A 27,880-nucleotide genomic window follows, 5' to 3' on the forward strand; every position below is an offset into this window, starting at 1 on the left:
TGACCTTGAATATGTGGTGAGAGTGTCATATGACAACTCACTATCCTCTTAATCACTCCCTTAGTCTCTTGGCCAAGTCTGTGATTTGGAGGTCCAGTCAAGTTTTGCTTCCCAAATTTTAGGATCTCTGGTTTAAAGGTCACATGGTTTGAAACTTAGATTTAAAATAAGCATTTAGAATCCCTAAAGTGTTGAATCTTTACCTGAAAATCATATTGTTAAGAGCTAAAATTTGCATCCATTTTCTTGTTCTCTTTCCCTCTTCCTTTTTCTTTCTTTTTGCAGTACTGGGGATTAAACCTAAGTCCTTGCATATGCTAGGTAAGCACTCTCACAGAGCCACATCTTCAGCACGCTTTTATGTTTTTATTTTGAGACAGGGTTTCCGTTGTCCAGGCTAGCCTGAACTTGAGATCCTCCTGCCTCAGACCACCCTCCCACCCCCCAACCCCGCCCCTCAGTAGCTGGGCTACATAAGACTCCAGCTGCAACCTTCTTAACTATACGAAGTAGACAGAGGAGTATAGTGATTTAACCAGGAATCAGTCCCGCCCCTCAAAGGTTTAAGTCATTTGCCGCCCTGCCCAGGACATATGGTGGGAGTTTAAGGGCAGGAGAGGACATTTAAATAGGTGTGGTAACAATAATTGGGTGGCGGTCCCATATCCCTCTCCTCCCTCTCCTTTTAAAAAAAAATTATACTTCTGAGACAAGGGCAATATTACATAACTCATTATTTCCTGAAATTGCCAGGTCCTAAGAATTGCCAAAGAGGGCTGGGGCTGTAGCTCAGTGGCAGGGCACTTGCCTAGAATGTGTGAGGCACTCGGTTCCATCCTTAGCATCACATAAAAATAAACAAAGGCACTGGGAAAAAAAAAAAAAAAAGAATTGCCAAATAACACTTTTCGTGGTGCTGGGCATCGAACCCATGGCCTTGCACAAGAAATCTACCACTGAGCCACATGCCCAACCTTAAAGAACACTTTTTAAACACATTTCCGGGTCCCTCCGTAAGAACAGGCTTAAAATGGGGTCATGGTATATGTTTTAGAAGCACCACCAGAGATTCTTATAAGTTAGGGTGTTGCACTAAAGAGTAGAATTTGAGATATGGTTTTTGGCAGGTTGAAATAAAGTGTAGCATCCCACCCCCACCATCAACGGACACTCAAGTTACAAGTCCTGCCTTTGATATGCGAAGTATTTCTTTAAAACTGAAATGTAAGCGGATATCAGTAATCCCAGCCACTCCAGAGGCTGAGGCAGGAGGATTCCAAGATCCAGGATAGCCTGGGCAATTTAGCAAGACCCTCTCTCAGGCAAAAGAAAAAAATTACAAAAGGCTGGGGAGGTAGCTCAATGATATAGAACCCCTGGGTTCAATCTTTTGGACTGCAAGGATATGGGGAATACCCCCCGAAAAACCCCCGAAGTCTTCCACTCCTTCCTCTTTGCTTCACCACTTGTAACTCAGACCTGGAGTGGCTTTCTCCACTTCCAGCTTGGACAAACGTACAGTCACTGAGTCTAGCTCTACCCTGGACCGAGCGGGTCACAAGGCTACGTCTCCGTCCGGCATCCTACGGGTGCTCCCGTGCCGCGCTCCCATTGGCTAGAAGTTCCCTCGCCCGGAGCCCGAGCGACCCCGGCTCGCCACGCCAGGCAGCCGGACTGTGGACTGCCCAGGGGGCGGGGCTTGAGGATGGGGCGGGGCCTCACGACTGCGGACGACCTGGCGGCCTATGGCGCAGGAAGGAGCCCCGGGCCGCGCCCCGCGAGGCCGGGCCCGGGCCGGGCCAATCCTGGGCTACCGGGCGGGCGAACGCGAGGCCTGGTCGGCCGGGCCAGAGAAACTGAGGGTGGGGGACAATGGGCCAGTTCCTGGTGCGTCACGGGGGAGTTCCTTAAAGGGGAAGTGAGCGGGACTACAGGGCGGACGCAGGGTGCGGTGGTCGGCTGGGGAGGTCCCCAGCGCTTTAAAATAATGCCCGCGGCGGCCGCGCGACCATGCAATGGCGAGCGCTCGTCCTGGGGCTGGTGCTTCTCCGGCTCGGCCTCCATGGAGTGTTGTGGCTTGTCTTCGGGCTGGGGCCCAGCATGGGCTTCTACCAGCGCTTTCCGCTCAGCTTCGGCTTCCAGAGCTTGAGGGGCCCCGACGGCCTCTTGTCGCCCGCCTCTGGGTCCGTGGGCCGGCCCGGGGTCCCCGGGGGTCCGCCGGGGCCGTCGTGGCTGCAGCCGCCTGCGGTCGGGGTGGCGGCCGGCCGGCCGGGGACCCCGCGGCGGCCCGCGCGGGGCGTGTGCGACCCGGCTCACTGGGGCTACATGCTGGGCGGCCGGGGCTGCGGCCCGGACGAGTACGAGAAGCGCTACAGCGGCGCCTTCCCGCCGCAGCTGCGTGCCCAGATGCGCGACCTGGCGCGGGGCATGTTCGTCTTCGGCTACGACAACTACATGGCGCACGCCTTTCCTCAGGACGAGCTCAACCCCATCCACTGCCGCGGCCGGGGGCCAGACCGCGGGGACCCGTGAGTAGCCTGCGCCTGCCGGACGCCCGGGGCCGCGCGCTCCGCGGGCTTCCTTCATCCTCGCGGCTGGGTGCAGCCCTCCGCGCTCCGGGCCCCCAGGGCTGCCATGGCCTTTAGGGTCCTGGGGGAACCCCTTCCAGGTTCCTGGGCTTGAGGGTGCGTGGGTGGACTGGCGGCTCTTCTCTTTCTTGGTTCTACGCGACTCTGCGAACTTAGGGACAGCGGTCCAACACTTTTACTGATGGTGATACTTAGGACCAGAGACCGGAAGGGACTGTGGCGGTGCCAAAAGCTGGTTTTGGGGGGGCTTTGGATCTTCCTTCTCAGATGGATACGTTATCTAATGAATGTATGCTGCCCTTGTAAATGCAGCTTCAGAAGACCCTCCTCCCCACTTTTAATTAGATTGCCAGACTCAGGTCTTCTTTATATAAAAATGAAGAGTTGATTCCTGGAAAGGACTTCTTGAAAACCATCCGGTGAGCTGGAGGCAGTGGGATTCCAGTGTTTCTCCCCCCAGGGGGACTTCTTAGTCTGAGTTAGGTGGGAGGAGAGAAATTCTGGCCCAGATATGGGGTCTGGACACTCAAGACACTCTTAGACTCTGAATTGGCTGTCAACCCCACTGCCTTGTACCGCTCCACAAATGCCAATCTGGTGGCTGTCGTGGCTGCAGCTGCCAGCGGCCTTCAGGGAAGGTCGCCCAGCCCTCCCCATTCACTAGCCTTGTTTGCTAAGGCAGACCTTAAGAGTCCAAGAGGGCAGCACACCCAGCTCCTCCTCCCTGGAGCGGAGAGGTGTGCAGTTCCTGGGGACCCTGTTAGGCAGGATAGGTGACTGCCTTCCTGTTTCCCTGGTCTTAGGTTGGAGCTGAGGAGTTGAATTGCCCAATGCCTGGACACCACATATGGGTTCCTTGGAACACGTGAGGCCTGTGTTTTCCTTGGAAAGCAGTGGAATCCAATTTTTAGGTTCTAAGAAGGAAGCCTATACACTGAAGAGTTTTACAGATGGTTTTTATCTACACATCCACGTCTGAATTTGCAGTTTGATAGCATGATATTTAGTGTGGCAAGGAGGGCACATCCTGGGCCTTTCAAAAACTGTAGAAAACTGATGAGTAATTTTTCTCACTTAATCATATCAGTCTTTTTTACATATGATTGTATTTACTATATCAGTTTGAGAAAAAAACTATTAAATTTTGAAAAAATACTGGTAGAAGTTAATACTTGTAGGAATTAATGAGTTATTTGTCTTAACCAGAGGGGACTTTATTATTATAAATGTATTTTCTTTCAAGCTCAACTTTTTTTTCTTCATTTATTTTTGAGAGAATAGCTTCATTAAATTTTTGCAAAAAATAAAATAAAATAATAAAGCCTAAAGTCCCTCCAGACAGTTATATTTAATTTATCTTTTCTGCCAGTTGCTGCCCATATGCCTACACATTTTTTATATGATTGCAGTTAAAGTGTGTGTACATATTTTGGATCTTAATGGCATTTTCTCACCAGTGCTCATGGTATGACAAGAAGAGGAGAGCATTTTCAGGAAGTGCCTTATTCTCTCTCCCAGACTGTTTCTCAGTCCATTTTTAACACTTTATTTGGGAAACAGTTTAAAGGGGAATTGTGACAATATGTTCCACTGGGAATATGATGGTCTGGATAGTGAGTTGATGTCATTTTAATATTTTTCTTAATGAACCTTCAGAACCTTCTGGAGCATTGGGAGCCCCTCTTCAGCATAGCATGGTGGTGGTTGATTTGATGCTCTGGTCCCTGTGGCATGATATGTGATGTAGGCCTTAATTTCAGGCAAAAGTCTTGGATGAGTCTTTGGTTGGACCATTCAGTGGTGACTTGTGTGAGCTGAGGTCAGGTTGCTTTTAGGCAGGTATGTTGTTGGAAAGATGTGTTGGCTGATGGTATTTGACCTTTTGATTGGTACACATTTGAGGAGGTGGAAGAATTCTGGGGTCATGTGGCCTCGAGTAGAGCCTCACACCACTGCAGTAGAATGAAAAGGCTTATTTTCTATGTTCCCCTTACTTTTAACTCCTCTTGGGCATTGGTGCTTTGCAGGAAAGTTTAGAACCCCAGCTTTATCATTCTGGCTCGAAACAGTAGGGCACATTCACATCCTCCACACAAATCTATCATAAATCTTTCAGTTTTTTTATTTATAATTTATTTATCTGCTTTTGGTGATACTCAGGACACTACCACTGAGCAACATCCCCAGCACTTTTTATTTTTTCTTTTGAAACAGGGTCTCACTATAGTTGCTGAGGCTGGCCTGGAACTTGTGATGCTCCTGCCTCAGCCTCCTGAGCTGCTGGGATTTACAGGTGTACGCCAACATACCCAGCTTGCACACCTTTTTTTTTTTTTTTTAAATCAAATGTATTTTCATGATTTTTTCAAAAAAGTAGGATGAACTCGCCATTAGGATATTTTATAAAAAATACAGAAACAAAACGTGGGTGCCTAACGTGTATCTTTTTTTGTCATTCTTCCGGGCTTGTCTTGCCTGTCTTGAATGACAGGGCAGGGTCCCATGGGGCGTTAACACAATGTAAATAAAACCTCAGTGCCTTACAGAGCAAATTTTTCTATTCAGTTATAGATCACTATGCAGAATTAGTTCTCACAGTTCTGATTTGTATTAGAGGGTCCAAATTCAAGAGTTTCTTTGAATATGTTGGATGTTATTTTTGTAATCCTGTGAATGCTCACTATAAATTCAGGCCTTGAGCACATGACTTTTCTGTCTCCTCGGTTATATTGCTATGAAAACAAAAAGCAAATAGCAAATGAACAAACCAAATTTTGGCCCCCAAATGACTAATTATTAGGTATTCCTAATTTAAGATGTTCTCTTCCTCTCTTTAAAAATCTATTCTCTTTCAGAGGCAGTCTAGTCTTTTTTGTGTATTGCCATTGAGCTGTGTGAAGGTGACAGATTAACGCAGTTCTCCTTTTGTTCCTTTGCTCTGAGATGCTGGTCCTCATTTTAACAATGCCTGAGAAATCAGTTCTGTTTTGTATTCATGTTCAAGTCCCTTTGTCTTATCTCCCTAGATTTTTAGTTCCTGAAACACAGGGACTGTTTCTCATGTTCTCTCTGTACCTACACAGCACCAGGTACACTTCTGAACAGCTGTTATAGGTTTAATGTATGTGGGAATTTAAAAAAAAAAAAAAAAAAAAACCACTTTAGTTTGATTTTGTTACTTCAATAATATATATATATATATATATATTTTCTATCAGAGGCCACAGTTTTCTCCATCTTTTCTGTTTCAAGAGGATGTGTTTCAAAAGTTTCCATGTGGGGTGAATGCTGTGGCCATTCACTCATGGAGAGTCTGGTTGTGGTTCAGCCAGCTGTACTGGGAAGATGTGTGCTCTCACCTTGTGCTAGAAGGGTGAGTCCTTGGTTTGAGGCCCTTAAGAGCTGTCAGGTGACTAGACTTTAGCAAGAGTGTCTAAAGAACAAGTCCACAGTGTAAGCTGCTGGCAGATGGAATGATGAGAATTTCATGCTCTCACACTTTTTAAAGAGAATGTATATAGCAATTATTTGTTGGAAAGGAATTTTAAAAGTATTCTATTGAACATGGCAGATCTTTTTTTGTTTAGTTTAGTATTGGGGATTGAACCCAGGGTTGCTTTACCACTGTGCTACCTCCTCACCTCTTTTAATTTTTTATTTTGATACAGTATCTCGCTGAGTTGCTGAGGCTGGGCTTGAACTTGTGATCCTCTTGTCTCAGCCTCCTGAGTTGCTGGGATTATGAGTGTGCTCCACCACATTTGGCCTAATATGCCAGATCTTTAAGTAGATTTGTCTAACTAGAGTGGAGAGAAGGAACCACTAGGGTTATTGCAAATACATTTTCCCCCACTGTGGCTACTCTTTTATTCCCCTCAGTACTGGGGATGGAATCCAGCCAGTCCCGCATATATGCTGGGAAAGTGCTCTACTGCTGAGATACACCCTCAGCCCCTTTTTTAATCTTGAGACTCTTAAGTTCCCTATGCTATCCTTAAACTTGCAGTCATCGTGCCTCAGCCTCCCAAGTAGCTGGGATTACAGGTATACACCCTCTTATCAATTATTAGTGGCTGGGCATTATAGCAAGAAGCTTTTATTTTATTTTTTAGATGCTGGGGTTTGAATTTGAACCCAGGGCCTGGTGCATAGTAGGTAAATGCTATACCACTGAGTTATACCCACAGCCCTTTAGTTAGTTTCTTATTGTTGCAGAATGGAAAATTTGTATTGATTATGAAGGTGGGAGGTTTAGCAGAAACCCCATCATATGACCTACTTATGATACTTAATTCAGAAATTACACATTCCAGTCCATTACAAACAAAAAGAATAAAATACCTTCAGCTACAGTATCAGTATTACTCATCTATCCTTTGGTCATGTGAAAAAATTGACTTCTTCATACTCTTTTTACCACTAACATCTCATCTACAGACTCCCCATTATTTCTGTTAATTTCGAGGGGATATCTTTTAGCATGAACCAAAGCAGGGTTTGGGGCTCTTCTCTGTTCTATTAATTCCTGATGATTGTGAATTTAGAGGATTTTGAAGTTGGACAGGATCAAAGAAATTTTGTGTGGTGAGCAAATTAACTCATAGAGGGCAAAGGACCCTTGTTCAGTTTCCTTACTTCCTGTTGAGTTCTGTCTACCCTAGGACTGTCCAAGCAAGTCTCCTAGTTCTGTGATTCCACTCTACTTACAGGCATTATAGAAACTCTTGCTCTTGAGATAGAAAATCTTTGTCCTACCAATCTATTCACAACTAGTGTCTTAATAAATAAGAATTGCTTGCAATTTTCATTTCTGATGGGTGTTTAGTTTTATGGTCTTTTTTCAAATACCTTTGCTTAATTTTAATTTTACTTACTTTTCAGTTCAAATCTGAACATCAATGATGTCCTGGGGAACTATTCTTTGACTCTTGTCGATGCGTTGGATACACTTGCAGTAAGTATTCAGCCTCTTTTTCACTTGAGATAATTAAGATGTTTTGGAGTTAACCCCATGTTCCCCTTAGGATTGAGAATTTCAGGGAACTTGATACTTAAAAGCTTTGATGGCTTTTATTTATTTTAGTGACCTGTATGGAAATGTTGAAGGGTTGAAGGTTAAATGACCGGGGAAGCATTGCTTATCTTAAACAATGAAGAAGAACTATATGATTGTTTTATAGAGAACCAGTTTCCCCCATTTCCCTGCTTTTCCTCTAAAGGAATTCATAGACAATGTCATTGATATATATACAGTTTCTGGAATCAGTAATTTAGGAGTAAAAGATCTCAGGGTGGACATGTTCCTGAAGTGTGTTTGTGCCCTGCTGCCAGCCCACATGTGAGGCCCTGTCTGTCCTCACTCCTCTTGTTGGCTGGAGATTACCCATTCCAGTCCTGGACTGCTCTCGGGGTGTTTGTTTCACCCTTTCCTTTGGTTTCCCTCATTGACTCTGGAACTGGAAACCTGAACAGTTTTGTGACACAGGTGGCAGGCCACAAGCACTATGGGCATGTTGTCAGGTTATCTGTGTGCCTCAGCTGCCTCATGAGTACAGTTTCCCAGGGACTAGTGCAGCCTAGCATTGTTATAAAATCTCCTTAGTGATGTTTTTAAAACATCTTTTCTCAGCCCAGTGTGGTGGCTCACTCCTGTAATCCCAGAGGCTCTGGAGGCTGAGGCAGGAAGATTGTAAGTTCAAGGCCAGCTTCAGCAATTTAGTGAGGTCCTAAGCAACTTAGCGAGACCGTGTCTCAAAACAAAAAATTTTATAAAAAGGGCTGGGGATGTGGCTTAGTGGTTAAGTGTTCCTGGGTTCAATCCCTGGTACCAAAAACAAACAAACAAAAAATCCAACTCTTTTCTGTCATCCATCAAAACTTTACCATTAGAAAATTCCCATTACAATGTAGCTCAAATTCTATATTTAATAATTTATTTCTGGTTTCTTTTAACATACTTTAGAAAAGTTTAAAGCTTTCTGTTAGGAGTTAGAATTGGGTAATGCTAGCTATGTTTGCATTACAACTCTTCTGTATTTTGCTAGTAATAGAATTTCTAGAATTTGGAAAGAACTGTAGAGATCACTCTACATTTTCATTTTATTAGTAGCAGAAATAGGATTAGACCCTTGGTCTAATAGGAAGTCTGGGCTCCTGGATTTCCTTCTGCTAGGCTGTAGTTGCAAAGCAATTTAGTTTCCCAGTATCTCCTGAAGTCATTGCTGCTCCCTTTGAGTCATCCACCGTCACTGATCAAAATGTGCCCAGACAAGTAAGTGTGGCCTAATTAGAGCAAATTGTTGAAGATACTGGAGGCTAACTCAGCCTAAGAGTGTTGGTTTAAAAATGAATGCTCACTTGTCCCTGAACTTTTTTTTAATCCCTAATGAATCTTTTATCCCCATGATCAATACATACCTTATCTCTATCATTTGCAGAATTCTCCCTGACACTTGATAGTATCTGGCATACTGTAGAAGTGCAAAGTTTTGTTCAAAAATGAATTTCAACTAACCCAATATTTCCCAGCAAACATTCCAAGGATATAGTCCCCAAAAGAAGAATTTTGTTCCTAAATGAACCAAAGAAATTCTGCGTCTGATTATTGAAGACCCATGTTGCACATCAGTATTTCAAAAGGCTCTGAGAAGTCTTGCAGTAAAGAAACCTATTTAACTCTCATCCAGTCCACCTTTCCTAAGTCATGAGTGAATGATTTTGTACACTGGTAGCTATCTGACTAAAATGGCAAACTACAATGTGGAATTCAGAGGCACTGGATTTCTTCACCATCCTCCGCTTGGGCTGAGATCATATCAGTACCACAGCTGCTCAAACATTGTTGCTGGGGAAAATCTGTAAGGAAACAGACCCATTTCTGTGGTTTTCATTCTAGAACATCCAGCCTTTAATGTGTTAGTGTTGTAGGCTGATTTTTTTCAGGTGTTATAGGTTGAGGTTTTTTTTCTTTTGCTAGCATTTTAAATAGGCTGTAACCGATGTATTTCGGCCATACTCAGGGTTGCAGGGGGTAGGGGGAAGCAGTCCCTGACTGTTGAATGCAACTCACCACATTGATTGCATAATCTTTTAAAACGAAAGAACTGAAAGCCAGAAAAGAAACCTCTGTACTTGCTTTGACATTACAGCAAATACAATGAGGAAAAAAAAAAAATCATTAGGGCTAAAAAGAAGACATACTCAAAGGCAGTCGTGTCTGAAAGAATTATTTTTTTTTCTTGATTTTTCATTGTGATATATGTGTGTGCCCTTATGATGTCATTACAGTCTTAATATTGTCATAAAATTTTCAGCACAATTCAGTTCAATTTTATTTCCATTTAGGTTAATGTATAAAGTTTTATGCCCAATTTGCACTAAATATAGGGGAGCGTACCTGGGTCTGACATAACTATACACCCCAAACAGGAGTCATACTTGTAGATAACTTTGTAAAATGGATATAGAGGGCTTTGGGTTTAGCTCAGTGGTTGAGTGCTTACCTAGCATGGATTCTGTCCTGGGTTCTGTCTCCAACACCCCTCCCCCTAAACAACAACAACAACAACAAACCCAACAACCAAAAACCAAAATCATGGACATACAGCTGATTATTTGTATGTTTTCTTTTTTTCAAATGTCATTTGTTTTATGCTGTGCTTCAAAAAATATTCCCACTGGTTCTTAAAAGCGTTCAGACATCTGGACAGAAGCAACAGGTTCAATCAGTTTTCCAGATGCTTGGTCTCCTGGAAACCAAGCACCCAAGCTGTGGATTTATTTGAGGAGCAAAGGGAAAGTCATATTTTTGTTTCTTTAATTTTCTGATTTATTTTTACTAATCCTGGAAGCTTTAGAAACTACATCTCTTGCATGTTAAATAGAATCAGACTGAAGCTGGAGAGAGAGAGGAGTGGGAAGAGGAGGAGTGCCAGAGATCCCAGGAGGAAGTGTTTTCACAGTTTTGCCATTTGGAGCTAGGACTTTTGAGTTGCAGGAAACGGGCTTGCCATCTGTCCCAGAAGATTTGTGAAAATAACTGTGCTTTTCTCCCTTTTGTGTTTCCACTCCCACAGTGGCAAAACCACATACAGTACAGACATTTAGATGAAGTGGCCCAGATGCTGCCTCCGTTTCATTTCGAGCTGCTATAATGGTTTATGTTCCTCTTTTTAAAGATAATGGGAAATTCATCCGAGTTCCAGAAAGCAGTCAAGTTAGTGATCAACACAGTTTCTTTTGACAAAGATTCCACCGTCCAAGTCTTTGAGGCCACAATAAGGTAATAAAATGCATTAAAGGCTTCTTTCTCTGTGTGTGTAAGGAGATAAATTCCCTTGAGAGTTTTCCAGCCCCAGGATCCAAGTAGAGAGTCCATATACATGTTAGGGTGCAGTCTGTGTTTCTCGTGTTCATTTTAGTGTTTATCAAAATCGGAACAGTTGATTTTAAAGTAATCACATTGTAGACTGAACGGAAAAACAAACATGTTTTCATTGTTGTGTAAGATGGGTGTCCCTCTAGTGCAGACTCTCGTGGTTTCCCTCTTGTCTGGTCTCATTTCCTTCCTTCACTTTGTCCTAGGAAAATACATTCATATTTCTAAAGGAAGCGAGAGCTTCTCATCTCCCCACCCGCAGAAAACCACTGTTTGTTTGCATTTTGATTTATTTCCTTCTTGTGTGTTTCTTACTAATGTCTCTCTCTCTCTTAAATGTATTGGAATCCTGCTCTGTAGCCAGTTTTCTATCTTGCTTTCTTTAGTTTGAAATATCTTGACTTTTTTCTATTTTCCTATTTAACTTAGACTTTTTGAAAATTGTATTACTATGTGACATTTCTGGTTTCTAGATGTAATGTTTATTTAAGATTAAAGTTACAAAATCGTTTGTTCTAAAAAAAGTCACAATCCATTGGAATGGGACACTTGAGGGTCTATACGGACATAGATCTAGGGTGGTGCCTCCTGTGTCTCAGTAGGTCATTTTCCTCTATGAAGTTCATCAGAGGTCAAACTATACAAGTTACCTGGTATTTGTTGTCTTACCTTTTTCTGTTTCTTATATGGCTAAATTTTCCCCCAAGTGAGTTAAATCAAGAATAATTTAATAGTACTACTAGATAATATGTACTTTGAGAACAGTTAGCATACACCCAATTAGTACAGACTTTTTCTTTCTTTTTTCTTTTTAAAAATATTTACACCTTTATTTTATTTATTTATTTTTATGTGGTGCTGAGGATCAAACCCAGTGCCCTACCACTGAGCTACAGCCACAGTCAGACCTTTTCTTAATGTGCTGTGGTATAGGTGACCAAATCTGATGAGTGACTCCCCTTTCTCCCTGTCAGTAATGCTGTGAACTTTGATTTTTAGGGCTGGGAAGGACTTCAGGAGACCATTGAGTCAAGTCAGCTCAGTGTCCATAAGGAAATAGAGAATTCTTCTGTCATTTTGAATTGGATTGTTTGCACATATAAGAAACAGTATTTCATTTTATGTTTTGTTCTTCCTGCAATTAGGGTTCTGGGAAGCCTCCTTTCTGCCCACAGAATAATAACTGACTCCAAGCAGCCCTTTGGTGACATGGCAATCAAGGATTATGATAATGAATTGTTGCACATGGCCCATGACCTGGCTGTGCGGCTCCTTCCTGCCTTTGAAAACACCAAGACAGGGATCCCCTATCCTCGGGTAGGTAGACTGGTTTGGCCTTTTGTGGTTGACAACTGACCATTTTCCTGAATTAAAACTCTTTGATAGAAGGGATGGGGCTGAGGTAGGAGAGGTAAGTGGTGTCCTTGGGAGAATTTGGTTCTAAATACAATGTAAATGGGTTTTAATTCATTTAGTTTTACTGAGTACCTACTGTGAGATGGGCACACAGTGACATGGTGACTTAATCCATCCCCTTAAGAAATTTATGTTCCCATGTTCAGTATTCTCAAGTCCTTTTATACCTGTGACTTATATCCCCTGCTACCAAGTTGTATGGGAAATTTGTCTTCATTTCTGACTTGGATCTCTTTCTCCAAAGGTCCTCGTGTATATTGTAGGAGCTTACTGAATGTTCTTACATGGATCTTTCAAGTAAAGATTAGACAAAACAGCAAATTAGCTGCTGATTTCAATGCAGAATGTAGAATGAGATTGTATCTTTGTCTCATTTGCCAAGCCAGAGCTCCTCTGGGAATTGAGTCAGCCTTTTGGGTAACCCGGGAGAACTGCCAGACCACAGAGCTTCCATGATGACACTGACTGTCATACTTTGGCTGAACCTCCCTTCTCTCCCAGTCTAGATTTGTTTGTTTGCTGAGCATTAGTGAGTTCATAGTAGCTCACTTAAAAGTTAGAAATGATTCTATAACTTGCCTTTTTCTCTATTCCCAGAGCCTGGTGCATTTGTAACTATGAAGAAAACCTGCCTGAAAGAGATGGTTTAGTGAATAGTGTTGTAATTATCCCCTGAAGATTTGCTCTTATTAATGAGACAAGACTCCAGTGTTCTTACTGTCTTGATTGTATCTGTCAATCTGAACTCACATATTTATCTTGGGTATAACAGGCAGATGGTGGGCTGACTCTCACCATTCAGGGTTTATCAGCTGAGTGTTGGGTCTGTGACTTGGCCTGTCAGCCCATGGGTTCTTGGATTTTGTTGTGAGACCTTTCACTCTTCCTGTCTCCAGGTGAATCTGAAGACAGGTGTTCCTCCTGACAGCAATAATGAGACATGTACGGCCGGAGCTGGCTCTCTCCTGGTGGAGTTTGGGATTCTGAGCAGACTATTAGGGGATTCCACATTTGAGTGGGTGGCCAGGCGAGCAGTGAAAGCCCTGTGGAACCTCCGGAGCAATGACACGGGATTATTAGGTGTGGTACCCCTTCTTCTGCCATTGGGTCTACATGACATGTGGTTTCGTCTCCTTTTACCTTTTCTGGCTGGGGCTCTCCTTCACTGTTGCTTCCTGTACTAGTGAATTTGAAAACTGACAACTCAGTAAGAGTGGCCCTCATTGTCTCCATACCCAAATTCTTTATGTGACTTTTGGCTTAGAGTGAGACTGTAGGGTTTGATGGAAAAGAATAATGCTTATGCTATTGGAGAGCTCACTTCCATTTTGGATCCCTTGGCATATTCCATTTGAAAATTGTTAATGGAAATGCTATAAAAAGAACAGCCACGAGGCAGATTTTATTACTTTAATATAAGGTTCTAAATATAGGAATTTTAGAATTACTATGGGATAAATTCCTTTTAAAATATTGAGAAGTGTGATGGTAGATTGAAAGCCCAGATTAGACCCATATTAGGTGGGCTTTTCCCCTTGAGAATGTTGGGTTAATGTATTAGTTAAAAATTACTATGGAGGGCTGGGGTTGGCTCAGTGGTAGAGCACTCACCTAGCACATGCGAGGCCCTGGGTTCAATCCTTAGCACCACATAAAAATAAATAAAATAAAGATATTGTGTCCAGCTACAACTAAAAAATAAATATTTAAGAAAAATTACTATGGAATATTTCAAACATTAATAGTAGAAAGAAAATATAATGAACAAATAACACCTACATATTCATCATTCATCTTTAATAATTATCTATTTTGCAAACTCACAATGGATTTTTTTCCCTCATATACTTGTTTGGGACATGTTTTCTTTTGGTGTTGGGAAGTAATTTGGTGGATTGCTCTAGAACCATAGAATTGTAGTGGGTTCAAGTTTTGATTTTTAAAAATGATTATGGGGGCTGGGTGCGGTGGCGCAGGCCTATAATCCCAGTGGCTCAGGAGGCTGAGACAGGAGGATCACGGATTCAAAGCCAGCCTTAGCACTAAGGAGGCACTAAGCAACTCAGTGAGACCCAATCTCTAAATAAAATACAAAATAGGTCTGGGGATGTGGCTCAGTAGTCAAGTGCCCCTGAGTTCAATCCCCAGTACCAAAAAAGAAAAAAAAAAAAAGAGATTGTGGGGGCTGGGCACGTGGCTCAGTGGTGGAGCATCTGCCTGGGGTGCACCAGGCCCTGGTTCAGTCTCCATTGTCACATGCACACACACAAGTGATTGCATATTTTTTTTCTTATATTCTAAAATTTATATACAAATTTCTTATATTTAACAGCAATATTAGAAGGAAAGTCACTTAAATTGTCAGTCCATCACCAAATGATTTACATGTATCACCATGAATTTTTAATTTTGTAGCCTGGGATGTGCAACTGTTATATATTTTAAATTATAGCATGTTAACAAACTCAAAAGATTTTTATTCTGCCTTACATTTGATAGTTCATTCCAGTGTTTCTGACTTATCTTATTTTCATAGTCACCATGTTTAAAAGCTTACATAATTATCTATTAACTCTTTCTCTGGTATTAGACACTTATATTATTTCTCTTTTTTTTTCGATGTTACAGATAATTTTCTGTTGAACAATATAATTTTTTCTTTTGGTACTGGGGATTAAACCTAGGGACACAGTACTACTGAGCTATATTCCCAGCCTTTTTTTAAATTTAGTTAGTGTTAGATACATTAATTTTTATTTTATTTTTTTACATTTATGTGGTGCTGAGGATCAGGGCTTCACATGTGCTAGGCAAGCACTCTACTGCTGAGCCACAACCCAGCCCCTCCCCCCCCCAGGCTTTTTTATTTTGATTTTGAGACACAATCTCCCTAAGTTGCTGAGGCTGACTTCAAACTTGACATCCTCCTGCCTCAGCCTCCCTACTAGCTGGCATGCACCACTGTGCCTGGCTACACTTTTTGTTTTAAAAACATCTTTTCAGAACACATTCCCAGGAGTGACAGTACTGAGTTAAGGGCTGTAAATATTCCTTTGGACTTTGAAATAGATTGCCAATCTGGAAAAGCAAAATGATAAAACCTATTTTTCTTTGCATTAAGTGTTTATCCCCCTTTTTTATTGTATGCATGTACACAATGTAATAACAAATCCCATCATTATGTATAACCACAGTGCACCAATAAAAAATGTGGAAAAGGGGGGAAAAGTGAAAAACAAAATTATGTCAGTGTTTCAGTACTATATATTCAGAAAGATCTTTAGGCTGTTCAAGATACTGATAGGACTGATAAAAATTTTAGGGCCACGTATTCACTTTTTTGTTAGTGAGGATGAGGGCTCTGTAAAGCAGTGAGGTCAAAGTAGGAGGACTGTCCTCCCCCCAAGATGAAGGGGACTGAAGTCCTTGTTTGTTTCTGCAGGCAATGTTGTGAACATCCAGACAGGTGACTGGGTTGGAAAGCAGAGTGGCTTGGGTGCTGGGCTGGACTCCTTCTATGAATACCTCTTGAAGTCCTACATTCTCTTTGGAGAAAAAGAAGACCTAGAAATGTTTAATGCTGCATATCAGAGCATTCAAAACTACTTAAGAAGAGGGTATGTTTCCTTTTTGTCACTTGAAGAGTTTACATTTTTAAATATTCCCATTTTTATTAACATAAACTCCTATTCTGTGTCTGCCCTCACCTTACCATCTCTCCTACTTGTTTGTCAGTCATTTGGGGGGTGAAGATCTGTATTAGTTATCTGTCACATGGCATAGTACTCCAAAATCTAGTGGCTTATCATTGCAAACATCAGCTTGTGTAGTCTCTGAAGGACAGGGATCTGAAGCAGCTGAGCCCATGGATCTGGCCCAGGGTCTTCCTGGTTGCTCTTAAGCTGTTGGCCAGGGTCATGGCCATTCAAAACGTGAATGGGGCTGGAGGATCTCCTTTGAGGTTCACTAGTGGGGGTGGGGGTGGGGGTGGCAGGCTTTCGTTTCTCACTGGCTATGGGTTAGAAGTCTCTGTTCTTTGTCAGAGGCCTTTCTGTAGGGAGTTCATGTCAGCAGGCTTCCCTAGAATGAGTGATCTGAGAGAGGGAGAGAGGACAGAGAGGGAAAAAAAAAGCAGGGGTGGGGAGGGGGAAGGAGAGGGGAAGGAATAGTGCTTTCATGACTTCAAATGGGAATGATGTGCCAGCCCTTCTGCCAGACTGTTGGTCACCCAGACCAACCCCTGATGCATAAGTGTGTCCACCAGAAAGTAGAGGTCATTGGGAGCCATTGTGGACACTCGCTATTAGAAGGGATGACACATCCCTATGTCTAACAGTGGCTGTAATTGTAGAGAGAGCTGTAATTCAAGGCAATCATTATTTTCATCCCTTTTCTTTCAGAAGAATTGCTAGGATTGGTCTTTATACCTGATGAAAGAAATGACAGTTACCACATTTTTACTCCCTCTGAGCTTGTTAAAACAGCATTATTTGCTGTTCTTGGTTGTACATTCCAAATAGCAGGAGAGAGAGAATGTAAAGGGAGAGCCATTCAGAGCTACAGTGGCTTTTACTCTGCTGTCACTCTTCTCCAGGTTTATTTTTGTATACATTTATGTGTTCAATGGCCAATGTGGGTTATGGCTACTGAGCTTCCTGCTTCGTAAGATTTTCTTGGACTCATTTCTACATTAGGTATTGTGGGAAGCACTCGTGTGAGTGCTGTGTTTAAGGAAGAGGGTTTCTGGCTAGAATTAAGTCGTTTTTGCTTTTCAAAATCCCAATCTAAACTAAGCAGTAATCTCCAAGGGTCCTGCCCTGATGTATTATTCCTTCAGGTCCATGAGAAGAAAGTCTTTGTACAGAAAGAACCAAGTTTCCCCATTCAAGTCAAATCCCACATAGAACCATGCATTGTATCAATTCTGTTACATAGCAGTATTCTTATATCTGAATGCCAAAGTGATTTTTGCAAAATACGTTTTATTCTGTAGTAGATGTTAACTTCTGCTACATTCTAGTATATTCAGCTAGTGGCAATCTTATCTCCAAACGAGTTAAGAAAAATTAATGATGATTCTGATTAAATAAAACTACCAGGGACTGCTAGAGCTCTCAGTGAACTTTCTTTTTCTTTTCACCTTTGCATGTGCTGCTTGAATTTGCAGACGGGAAGCCTGTAATGAAGGAGAAGGAGACCCCCCTCTCTACGTCAATGTGAACATGTTCAGCGGGCAACTCATGAACACCTGGATTGACTCTCTGCAGGCCTTCTTCCCTGGACTGCAGGTATTTGCTAAGAATAATGAATCAATGGAAAGGGATTCCATACCTTGTTTCCCCCCTATCTCAATCTCTTGAGTGTTCTTTAGCTCCTCTGGATTTGCATAACATGTCATGATTATTTTTTGTGAAATCAGACTCTAGAATATTAAACAGAGCCAACCTATGTAAGTACAGAACCAGACTTGCAAAGTAATTGCATGGGATGTTTGGATGATCCATTTCTGCTGTTTGTTTTTTGTTCATGAGTCATTTAAGCTCTGCCATGCCATTCACATCAGTGTGGCATATGATGGCCAGATACAGAGTGCATCTGTCTGGGCCACTGCTTTTGGGTTGGTTTTATCTCCAGCTATGTGAGGACAGATTAGAACCAGGGGTCAGACAAAAGCCTCTGTGTCACTTCTTCTTGCTCTTGAGAAAGCATCTCAGCCTGGTGACCTGTGTCGTCTTCTTCTTAGGTTTTGATAGGAGACGTGGAAGATGCCATCTGCCTCCATGCCTTTTACTATGCCATATGGAAACGATATGGGGCCCTCCCTGAAAGGTATAACTGGCAGCTGCAGGCCCCTGATGTTCTCTTCTACCCACTTAGACCAGAGTTGGTGGAATCCACATATCTCCTCTACCAGGTACTGGCATTCGTTGAACAGTTTGTTGTTTCACAGAGACTTGGCAGAGTTACTACCTATTTGTAATATTGTCAGGGTTCCACAGGGTGGAGAGAAAGTGAGCATCTGCAGCTAAATTTTTTTTTTTTTTTTTTTCCTGGTCTTTGGGATTGAACCCAGGGTACTTACCACTGAGCTACTTACCCAGCCTTTTTAATTTTTTTGAGACAGGGTCTAAGTTACTCAGACTGGCCTCAAACTTGTGATCCTTCTGACTTAGCTTCCCAAGTCATCGGGATTATAGGCATGTGCCACTGTAATATATGCAGCCTAAATATGATTTTTTTTTTGTGTGTGGGGGGAGTATACCAGAGATTGAACTCAGGGGCACTCAACTACTGAGCTACACCCCCAGCCCTATTTTGTATTTTATTTAGAGACAAAGTCTCACTGAGTTGCTTAGTGCCTCACTGTTTCTGAGGCTGCCTTTGAACTCACAATCTTCCTGCCTTGGCCTCCCAACTAAATATGTTGTTAACCTCACATTTTGCTAAGAATCATGTTTTTACTATAGGACTTTTTTCACACCTCTTCTAATATTTGTGAGGAAAATTTTGTCCTTAATATGTTTCAACTCTGACCAAAGTATCCTTTTCTGGGTTGCAATTCAGTTCCAGTGTGCTGTGGAATCCTGGTCTTTATACTAATTATTCTGAAAAATAGACAGTCTGTTACTTATTTGTAGAGGAAGTCATCTGGGATTCTTCTGAATGCTGATTTTTGTCTAATACTAAAAAAAAAAAAAAAATGGGCTGAGAATATAGCTCAGTTGGTAGATTGCCTTGCATACACAAGGCCCTGGGTTCAATTTCCAGTACCATTAAAACAAAACAAAACAACAACAAAAAAAAATAAACACCCATGATGTTCACCTTTCATCCAGTTGCTTTAGTGCCAAAGGGAATGTCATTCTAACTGTAGAAAGTCTCCTCCCTGATATGTATGCTTCTGTGCACGTCACACATGCATACTCATGGAGAGTCTGTTCCAGTTCACATACACAGTAGAGTAACTGAACTTTCCAAGAAGCTGTCCCTCCCATGCAGCTCAGGAGGCCTCTGACAGATGCCTGCATGGGCCAAGTAGAACCTGATTTGTTTTACACTCTAGTGGTAGTACTATGGTACTGCAGTTTGGATTTATTTAGTAATTTTGGGGCAGGGACAGGGAGGCGGTTGCTGGCTTTATGGAACTCAGGCCTCGATCATGTTGGGGAAGTGCTCTCTACTACTGAGTTGACAACCTCAGCCCCTCAAAAATTTTCTTATACTGAATCATTGCCATTTGCTTTTAGATGAAAAAAGGAGAAATCCTATGAAACTGGTAATAGTCCTCATGCCTAAAGTGAGACCTCAAGAGTTTTTCAGAACCTCTCAAAAATGGGAAGAGGTGATATCATACATGGCCTTTCTGACCCTGGCTGGAGTGTGGCCTCTCTGACCCTTGCTGGAGTGTGGCTGTGCATGCTCTGAGCACGGCATGCGTGCTTGAGTTCTCTTAAGCTTAGTTCTATTGCCTGTGGGCTTATACCTCTTTGTTTCTGTTGCTACCTCCTCTTTCCTATTTTTCTCTTTTGGAGGTACTAGAACCCAGGGGTGCTCTACTCTGAGTTATTATATCTCAAGTCATTTTCACTTTATTTATTTATTTTGGTACTGAGGATTGAACTCAGGGGCACTCGACCACTGAGCCACATTCTCAGCCCTATTTTGTATTTTATTTAGAGACAGGGTCTCACTGAATGGCTTAGCACCTCATCATTGCTGAGGCTGGCTTTGAACTTGGGATCCTCCTTTCTCGGTCTACCGAGCCACTGGGATTACAGGCGTGCACCACCATGCCCAGCTGTCTTGTCTTTATTTTTGAGACAGGGTTCATTAAGTTGCTAAGGCTAGCCTCAAACTTGTGATCCTCCTACTATAGCCTCCCAAGTTGCTGGTATTATAGGTGTGCACCAACCACCACACTCAGCTCCTCTCCCCCCAAAATCATCTAAGAGCATATGACAGAAGAGGCATTATGGAACTCAGGGCCTTCCTCATGCCGGGGAAGTGCTCTACTACTAAGTTGACAACCTCAGCCCCTCAATTTTTTTTTTTTTTTAAATACTGAATCAACCTGAGAACTGATTATAGAGGCCTTCCATAGATACTTTAAGGGGCTTATTTCCATTAGCCTCACCTTATGTTGCTATAATTGGGATGGGACCAATGTCCTGTTTCCTGTGCGTGTATCTAAGGTTTCTAGGGAGTTTTGAGGCAAGGTAGAAACTAGGTTTGTTCTCAGATGTGGTACTGTCAGGGTGGGCATTGTTTCATTTCTGACCATGATGAGGATCAGGAGAGCCAAAGTAGAGTATTGTTCTACCCAAGACCAGATTTTCTGACCCTTGTTAAAGGTGTGCTGTGATGTGGACTGATAGGACATCTTGTCCTTCACATACATGACCTTAAAGATGAAGTGAGCTGAACCCTTCTCCAGCTGGTGACACGTCTCCTTGGGGAACCCTACACTCATGACGGTTGTTGATAGCATGTCTTCCCAGCCCTTATAAAAGTCTCTTTGTGTTCTCTGTAGGCAACCAAGAATCCCTTCTACCTCCATGTAGGAATGGACATTCTACAGAGTCTGGAAAAGTACACAAAAGTCAAGTCAGTTTTCTAAGTTCCTTCTTTTCTCTGTGATTTGAGTTATTGTGGGGAAATATCCTACTTTGTATTTTAATTTGTAGAACTAAGATCATTAGAGTTAATTTTGTGGGGAAATGGTTTACCTTTTGATGTAGTAGCATCTCAGTATAATGGGAATTGATTTTTATGTTTCCTCTCTTTTTTTAAAACTATAAGGTTTCAGCAGACTGTTTTTGTTTTAAGTAATTTCATTTTCCTTAGTTATGCAAATAACATACAAAAACATTTAGGGAGTAAAGGAAATACCAAGATTTAGAATATTCTCATTGTGATCTCTACAGATAACTATAGTCAGCATTTAAGTATATAAAGTCTTTTAAAATATATTTGTATATATGATGTGTACATATATGTATGTATGCATAAAACTGTATTCTATATTTCAGTTTTGTGACCTGCTGACTATGTTTTCCCTCCCTTCCTCCCTCCCTCCCTCCCTCCCTTCCTACCTCCCTCCCTTCCTTCTTTCCTTCCATCTAGGACCACATACATGCTAGGCAAGTGCTCTAGCATTGAGCTATATGCCCAGCCCTTTTATTTTTATTGATTGATTATTGGTACCAGGGATTGAACCCCAGGGGTGCTTAACCACTGAGCCACATCCTCAGCCCTTTTTGTATTTTATTTAGAGACAGGGTCTCACTAACTTGTTTAGAGCCTCACTAAGTTGCTGTGGCAGGCTTTGAACTTGTGATCCTCCTGCCTCAGCCTTTTTATTTATTTTGAGACAGGGTCTCATTAAGTTACCCAGGTCATCCTCAAACTTGTGATCCTCCTGCCTTAGCCTCCCAAGTAACTGGGAGTATAGGCATGTGTTTCTGTACCCAGCTCAGCTTTTGTTTTTTATACATCAGTGTATCATAAGTATTTTCTTAGAAAATACTATTTTAGAATACCCACATAATAAGTTCTCTAGGTACTGGTGTTAAAAATTTAAACCAATCTTTCTAAATTTGATGCCAATCACTTTCTTGATCTCATATTGTATCTTTGACAAATATCTTGCACTGTCCTCCCTTCCCCAGTCTTGGGACTAACCTGGTAGTTTAGCAGCTGACACTTTTAAAATAAATTTACAAACTATCCAGGCTAAAAAAAAAGTAATAGCATTCCAAAATAACATAGGTTTGCAGTGGTTTCCCTCTCCCCTTGGAACTGGGGATCAGACCCAGGGCCTTGCCTTTGCTAGCCAAGCACCTCACCCCTGATCTATAACCCTAGCCCTATAGTTAATCCATCATATGGTATTATGTAACTTGGTTGGTTATCAGATTAATAAAATACTTCTCTTCTGATATCCATCAGCGGGGGAAAGGAGCAGAGGCTGGACTGACCAGACATCTGTTTTGCAGGTGTGGGTATGCCACATTGCACCACGTTATAGACAAGTCTAAAGAGGACCGGATGGAGAGCTTCTTTCTCAGTGAGACCTGTAAATACTTATACCTGGTATGTGGGCTGAAAGATCAACCAAGGCTGTTTAGCATGGCTCAGAGCAGGCATTTTTGCAGCATTCTTGGCACTGCTGTGTGCTGGACACCGTGCATACTCTGGAATGCCAGCATTTTCAGTACTATGGCTAGTACTTCATGGTTGCAAACCTTGGGGAGGAGTTGTCAGAGAAACATAAATAAACTTTTGATTAGGAGCTGTGTGCATAGTGGTTGGGAAGGCTTCTCTGAGAAGAAAAGCAGTGGTTTTTGTTAGCTTTTTTATGTTTTTCCTTTCTTTTTGTTTCTCTGCAATGTAGGCATGCACTCCAGCCCAGCCTGAGAGTGGCATTTATGACTCCTTTTCACTGCTCTCTCTGTACATGGTCTTGCCCAAGACCTGCAGCCCAGCTGTCTCTGTCCATAAAACACCCTCAGGCACACACTTGTGCATGTGTGGACAGGGAGAATTTCTGGACCTGGAAAGAACCTGTGGCATCACTTAGTCCATGTTTGTTCTTCCTTTGGAAAGCACAGCCTACATTGAGTTCAGATGGCTTTCCTGAGGTCTTGGGGTGACTACGTGCAGAGCTGAGGCTGGAATGGTGCTCCTCATTCCTGTCCTGAGCTCTTTCCACTTCTCTGCTCTGCATTTGTGTATGTAGCTGCTCTCCTTCCTTCTCTGCTACTTGACTTGGTATGGCCACGTACAGAGAATTCTCTGGAGATGCAGAGCGTCAGGGGCTCCTGCTTGGAGGATTCGGAGGTAGCAACAGTACTGATCCATTGTGTCATCCATTTCAGTGGTTCCGAGGTCTGGAGCTGGCTGGGTCAGAATCACTGTGGGGCCCTTATTAAGTCAGAATTTTTTCAAGTTGACTTGGCAATTTGATTTTGACAAGTGTTTCCAGTGATTCTGTACAAAGCCATGTTTTGGAGCTACTGGTCTGATGGTTCCAGATCACTCTCTTGACTGGTTGCTTTCCGCAGAAGCCCAGAGAGGAGGTGATGTGTCCACTGACAGACCATGTAGCCTGTGGGAGGACAGTAGCCAGTAGCCTGTGGTTGTACCCTGGGTGTGCAGAGGTCTTGTTCTCAGTGCAGCCTGGCTAAGCCTCTCCAGCCAGCAGCCATTGGTGTCAGAAGGATGTTAACAGGACCAGTTCTGGAATAAAGGAAGGAGACCCCATAGCATGTGCAAGGGGAAAGAACCCAGTCTAGGAGGAAAAAAAACCTAGGCTGTACCCCATTCTTTTCCCATGAGCTATGTCAAGACTCACTTTTCATCTGTAAACTAGTTTAGGTCACCCATAAACTTTCTGTGTAATAATTTCCCCTTATCTGTGGTTTTGCTGTTCATGGTTTTAGTTACCTGAGTTTAACTGTAGTCTGTAATTATTAAATGGAAAATTCTAGAAATAAACAATTCACAAGTTTAAATTTTTAATTACAGTATATTGTTATGCAATTATTCTACTTTATTATTAGTTATTATTGCTAGTTTCCTACTACATCTAATTGTAAATAAAATTGTATCATAGAATTTTCGGTAGGAATAAACAGTATATGTAGAGTTTAGTACTGTCTGTGATTCTGGGCATCTGTGGAATGTCTTGAAACTGTCCCTCATGGATAAGGTGAGACTGCTGCTTTCCTTCATTCAGCATTTGTTGAACACCTGCCTTCTCCCCGACTCACCCATAGTGGGTTAGTTTTTTCCTGATGCCCCGTTGCACCTTCTCTTATTCCCTTCACATCTGCTGTTGCTGGAAAGGACTGCCTGTGAGCCACTGTGGCTGCAGAGCCCTACTCAAGACTGAGCTAAATGTATGAGTCTCTGGGCTGGGCCCATGACCATGTGTGCTTGGGTCCTAACCCGGGGGGTTTCTCAGTCTCTGGGTGTGGGTGGGATATGGAGGTTGGGACAGGTCTAGGCATTTGAGTTTAAATAGGTGGATCCTGCCTTGAAACCAGTGTCCAATTGATGCCTTTTCTTGCAAGTCTGGTCTGAGTAGCTGGGACACTCTTCTATGAATTAGTCAGAAGTACACAGTTGCGAGTTGTTTGTTTTTTTTGTTTTTAATATTTATTTTTTAGTTGTAGTTGGACACAATACCTTTATTTTGTTTATTTATTTATTTATTTTTATATGGTGCTGAGGATCAAACCCAGGGCCTCACATGTATGTGCTAGGCAAGCGCTCTACCGCTGAGCCACAACCACAGCCTCACAGTTGCCAGTTATATCTTTTATTTTTTTGGTGTGGGGGGATGCTGGGGATTGAATCCATGTCCTAATGCATGCTAGCTGAGCAAATACTGTACCACTGAGCCATTTTTTCTCTTTCTGTCCCTCTAGCTATTTGATGAGGAGAACCCAGTACACAAATCTGGATCGAAATACATGTTTACAACAGAGGGCCACATTGTATCCGTGGACAAACATCTTCGAGAATCACCTTGGAAGGAATTCTTCTCTGAAGATAGAGGACAGGACCAAGAGGGAAAGTTTGTGCACAGGCCAAAACCTCAAGAGTTAAAAGTCCTCAACTCCAGCTCTAATGTGAGTTGCATTTCCAGGAGTGGTATGCATGTGGAGGAAGAGGAAAAAACCTAATTCCTTTAGCACTGAGAGTCCCTAACAAAGTGAATGGCACACTCAGTTTGCTGTTTCATAAAGGGACCATTGACTTAGATGTGTCATCTAGGTGTAAGGAAACCAGGAGCAGCAGCAGTTACCTGGCTGCAAGGGCAGTGGAGACAATGGCCACAGCATCTTGGAAGGAGAGTGTCATGTGTGAGGTGTGGCCATGGAACGGGCCACTGCTTGGATGTGGTGTAGGCAATACCTGATCCCTCCTCCTCCTTCTGATCTCTTACTGGAACTTCTCTTTGGTTATGTGCATGAGAAGCCAGAAGGCAAAGGAGCCTGTTGATGCAATCCATTAGGTTGTCCTCCTGGGTGCCAGAGTGGATGGAGAGTGGATCTGCAGGGGCAATGAAAGAGGTCCAGCAAAGTCACCTGCCAGCAGGAGAGGGAAGAGCAGTCAGAGTTGTTACAGCTGATGATGATTTTTTTTTTTTTTTAATGTTATTTTTTAGTTGTAGTTGGACACAATACCTTTATTCCATTCACTTATTTTTATGTGGTGCTGAGGATTGAACCCAGGGCCCCCGTACATGCTAGGCGAGCGCTCTACCGCTGAGCCACAATCCCAGTCCCTGATGATGCTTTTCAAAGTACACTGGGTTTCCAGTTTTATTTACAGTAGTGCTGGACTCAGCACACCCAGGTTCTCCTGGTGGACAGTGGGAAGATGTGGAAATGCAAGTTCCTGAGGCCTTCATGGAAGGCCCATAGGGTTGTGTTGGTTTGAATCATAAGAATGGTTTGAAAGTAAGGATCAGGAAATGGACCCTGGACCAGTTGAAATCTCAGATCTTGTCCCACAGTGCACTGGATGCCACCTGTCTTCTCAGAAAAAGCCTCATTGTCAGGTCTGCCCCTTTCCCACACTGGTTGCCTGGTTGGGGGCACCCTTTCAGCACCTTTCCTTTTGTGAAAGTTTTCCCATCATTCTGTGAACTAAATCAACAGGCCAGAGCACAGGTAGACCACCTCAGTTTCCACAGGGCCATGTAGTATGATGAAGTGAACAAAGCAAAGTTGTGAAGGAAAGGAAGAGGGGTGTTAATGATCGGCAGCACATCGTGCTCACTGTGTGCCAGGCAGTGCTCTACATGCTTCCTATATTTCTTACAACAACCCGCTTTTAGTAGATGAGTAAAGACATGGTGGCATCTGGGTCATTCATTCAGTGGAGCTGGGTTTAGACTCAGGCAGTGTCTTTTCTTTTAGAGAGAAGAGACCTCTGACCTGCCATACTCACTGATCTCATTGTGTCAAGTGCCAGGATACAGGCCCATCAGAGAGGCCCAGATCCTGGGCATGTGCATGGCCTGGTGGGGAGGCCAACTCCTCCCTAGGTGTATGTTAGTAGTGCTGGGGATACTGAAGGGCTGGGAGCAACCTGTAAGAAAATCAGGGAGGATTCACTGAGCTGGCGCTTGAAGGATGAGGAGGAGCTTCCCAGAAGGGATATTCAGGCAGAAGAATTTGTCTATAAAAGTGTGAGGGAATGTGGGACCAACAGAAGGGCTGAGGTCCTGATCTTTGGGGGATGTGCACTACTCTGTGAGTTTTAGTGCAGAGCCCTGGGTAAATGCTTTGGGGAAGAACTGTATAAGGAATGCATGTGGACAGCTGTTTCCAGGGATAATACATTTGGTTGAGTTGCAAGAACCACATCGTCCTTGAGTGTATGAGGGGAGTGCCTGTAATAAAAAGAAAATTGTACTCTTAAGCTTTTAGATTGTATATGGACGAGAAGAACATAACTCAAGAAAAACACACCATTTTCAAAAAGCTGAAGTATTTTCTGAAATTCTGGATAGATTAAAGGACCCAAGGGATGCAGCTTTTATTCCTGGCTGCTAAGCATTTACTGTGAATGCCTTGGTCTCCTTGGATCTCCATTTCTTTACCCATAAAGTAAGGGTATTACATTTCATCAGTGATCCTGAATCAGAGAGTGATTTTGCTCCTCCAGGGACACTGGGCAATGACTGGACATAGTTTGGGTTGTCACAACTGAGGGCTGGGAATTGTCACTGGTCTCTAGCAGGAAGCCAGGAATGCTGCTTACTGTCCTACAATACCCAGGACAGCTCCCCACAACAGAGTTATCTGTCCCCAAATGTCAGTAGTACCCGGGTTGAGGAACCCTGGGTTTATTCAGTGGAGCTGGGTTTAGTCTCAGGCAGTGCCTTTTCTTTTAGAGAGAAGAGACCTCTGACCTGCCATACTCACTGATCCCATTGTGTCAAGTGCCAGGATACAGGCCCATCAGAGGGGTCCAGATTCTGGGCATGTGCATGGCCTGGTGGGGAGGCCAACTCCCAAGAGGTCATGCAACCACATCTCCCAAGAGGTCAACTGGTGGGTTTTAATTTGGTATTCATTTTTGTCTTCCTAGTGCAATCGTGTTCCTGATGAGAGGAGGTACTCCCTGCCCCTAAAGAGCATCTACATGCGACAGATTGACCAAATGGTTGGCTTGATTTGATCTGCTCTCCTCTGTGTGACCTCATCTTAAACCAAATCTAAACACCTGAACCAGACCACGCCAGCATCCAGTCTGCAGGGGAAGGGGTGGCATCTGGCTGTCTGTGACAGTGTGGGAGTTCCTGTCCAACTCCTTACACACCTTGGGTTAATCCTTACACACTTCAGTGTTTTCCTTCTGTTCAATAAAATGCCCTGCTTTTTCTTAAAGTTATAATTTGAAATGAGAAGGTACACGGAAATTGGCTTCTGTTGATATGCTGATGTTAGTGAGCACAATAGGTGGGGCATCTTTGGATGGA

General features: G+C 42.9%; 1 protein-coding gene across 2 annotated transcripts; it reads left to right on the forward strand.

The window, feature by feature from the left end:
- Window positions 1–1,858: 1,858 nt before the first annotated feature.
- On the forward strand, window positions 1,859–27,788 carry Edem1 (ER degradation enhancing alpha-mannosidase like protein 1). Of its 2 annotated transcripts, XM_027931746.2 has the most exons (12): window positions 1,873–2,528; window positions 7,470–7,542; window positions 10,766–10,869; window positions 12,111–12,282; window positions 13,278–13,461; window positions 15,824–15,998; window positions 17,549–17,669; window positions 18,125–18,295; window positions 20,912–20,985; window positions 22,377–22,473; window positions 24,813–25,016; window positions 27,490–27,788. In XM_027931746.2, exons 1-12 carry the CDS (start codon window positions 2,011–2,013, stop codon window positions 27,577–27,579), a joined length of 1,983 nt encoding a protein of 660 aa, XP_027787547.1. In that variant the 5' UTR covers window positions 1,873–2,010; the 3' UTR covers window positions 27,580–27,788. The 2 variants fall into 2 exon arrangements, with proteins under 2 accessions (XP_071462027.1, XP_027787547.1); XM_071605926.1 differs by lacking the exons at window positions 20,912–20,985; window positions 22,377–22,473 and having other exon boundaries at window positions 1,859–2,528.
- The last annotated feature ends 92 nt before the right edge of the window (window positions 27,789–27,880 follow it).

This window comes from Marmota flaviventris, chromosome 20, assembly GCF_047511675.1.
Source record: "Marmota flaviventris isolate mMarFla1 chromosome 20, mMarFla1.hap1, whole genome shotgun sequence".
NCBI lineage: Eukaryota > Metazoa > Chordata > Mammalia > Rodentia > Sciuridae > Marmota > Marmota flaviventris.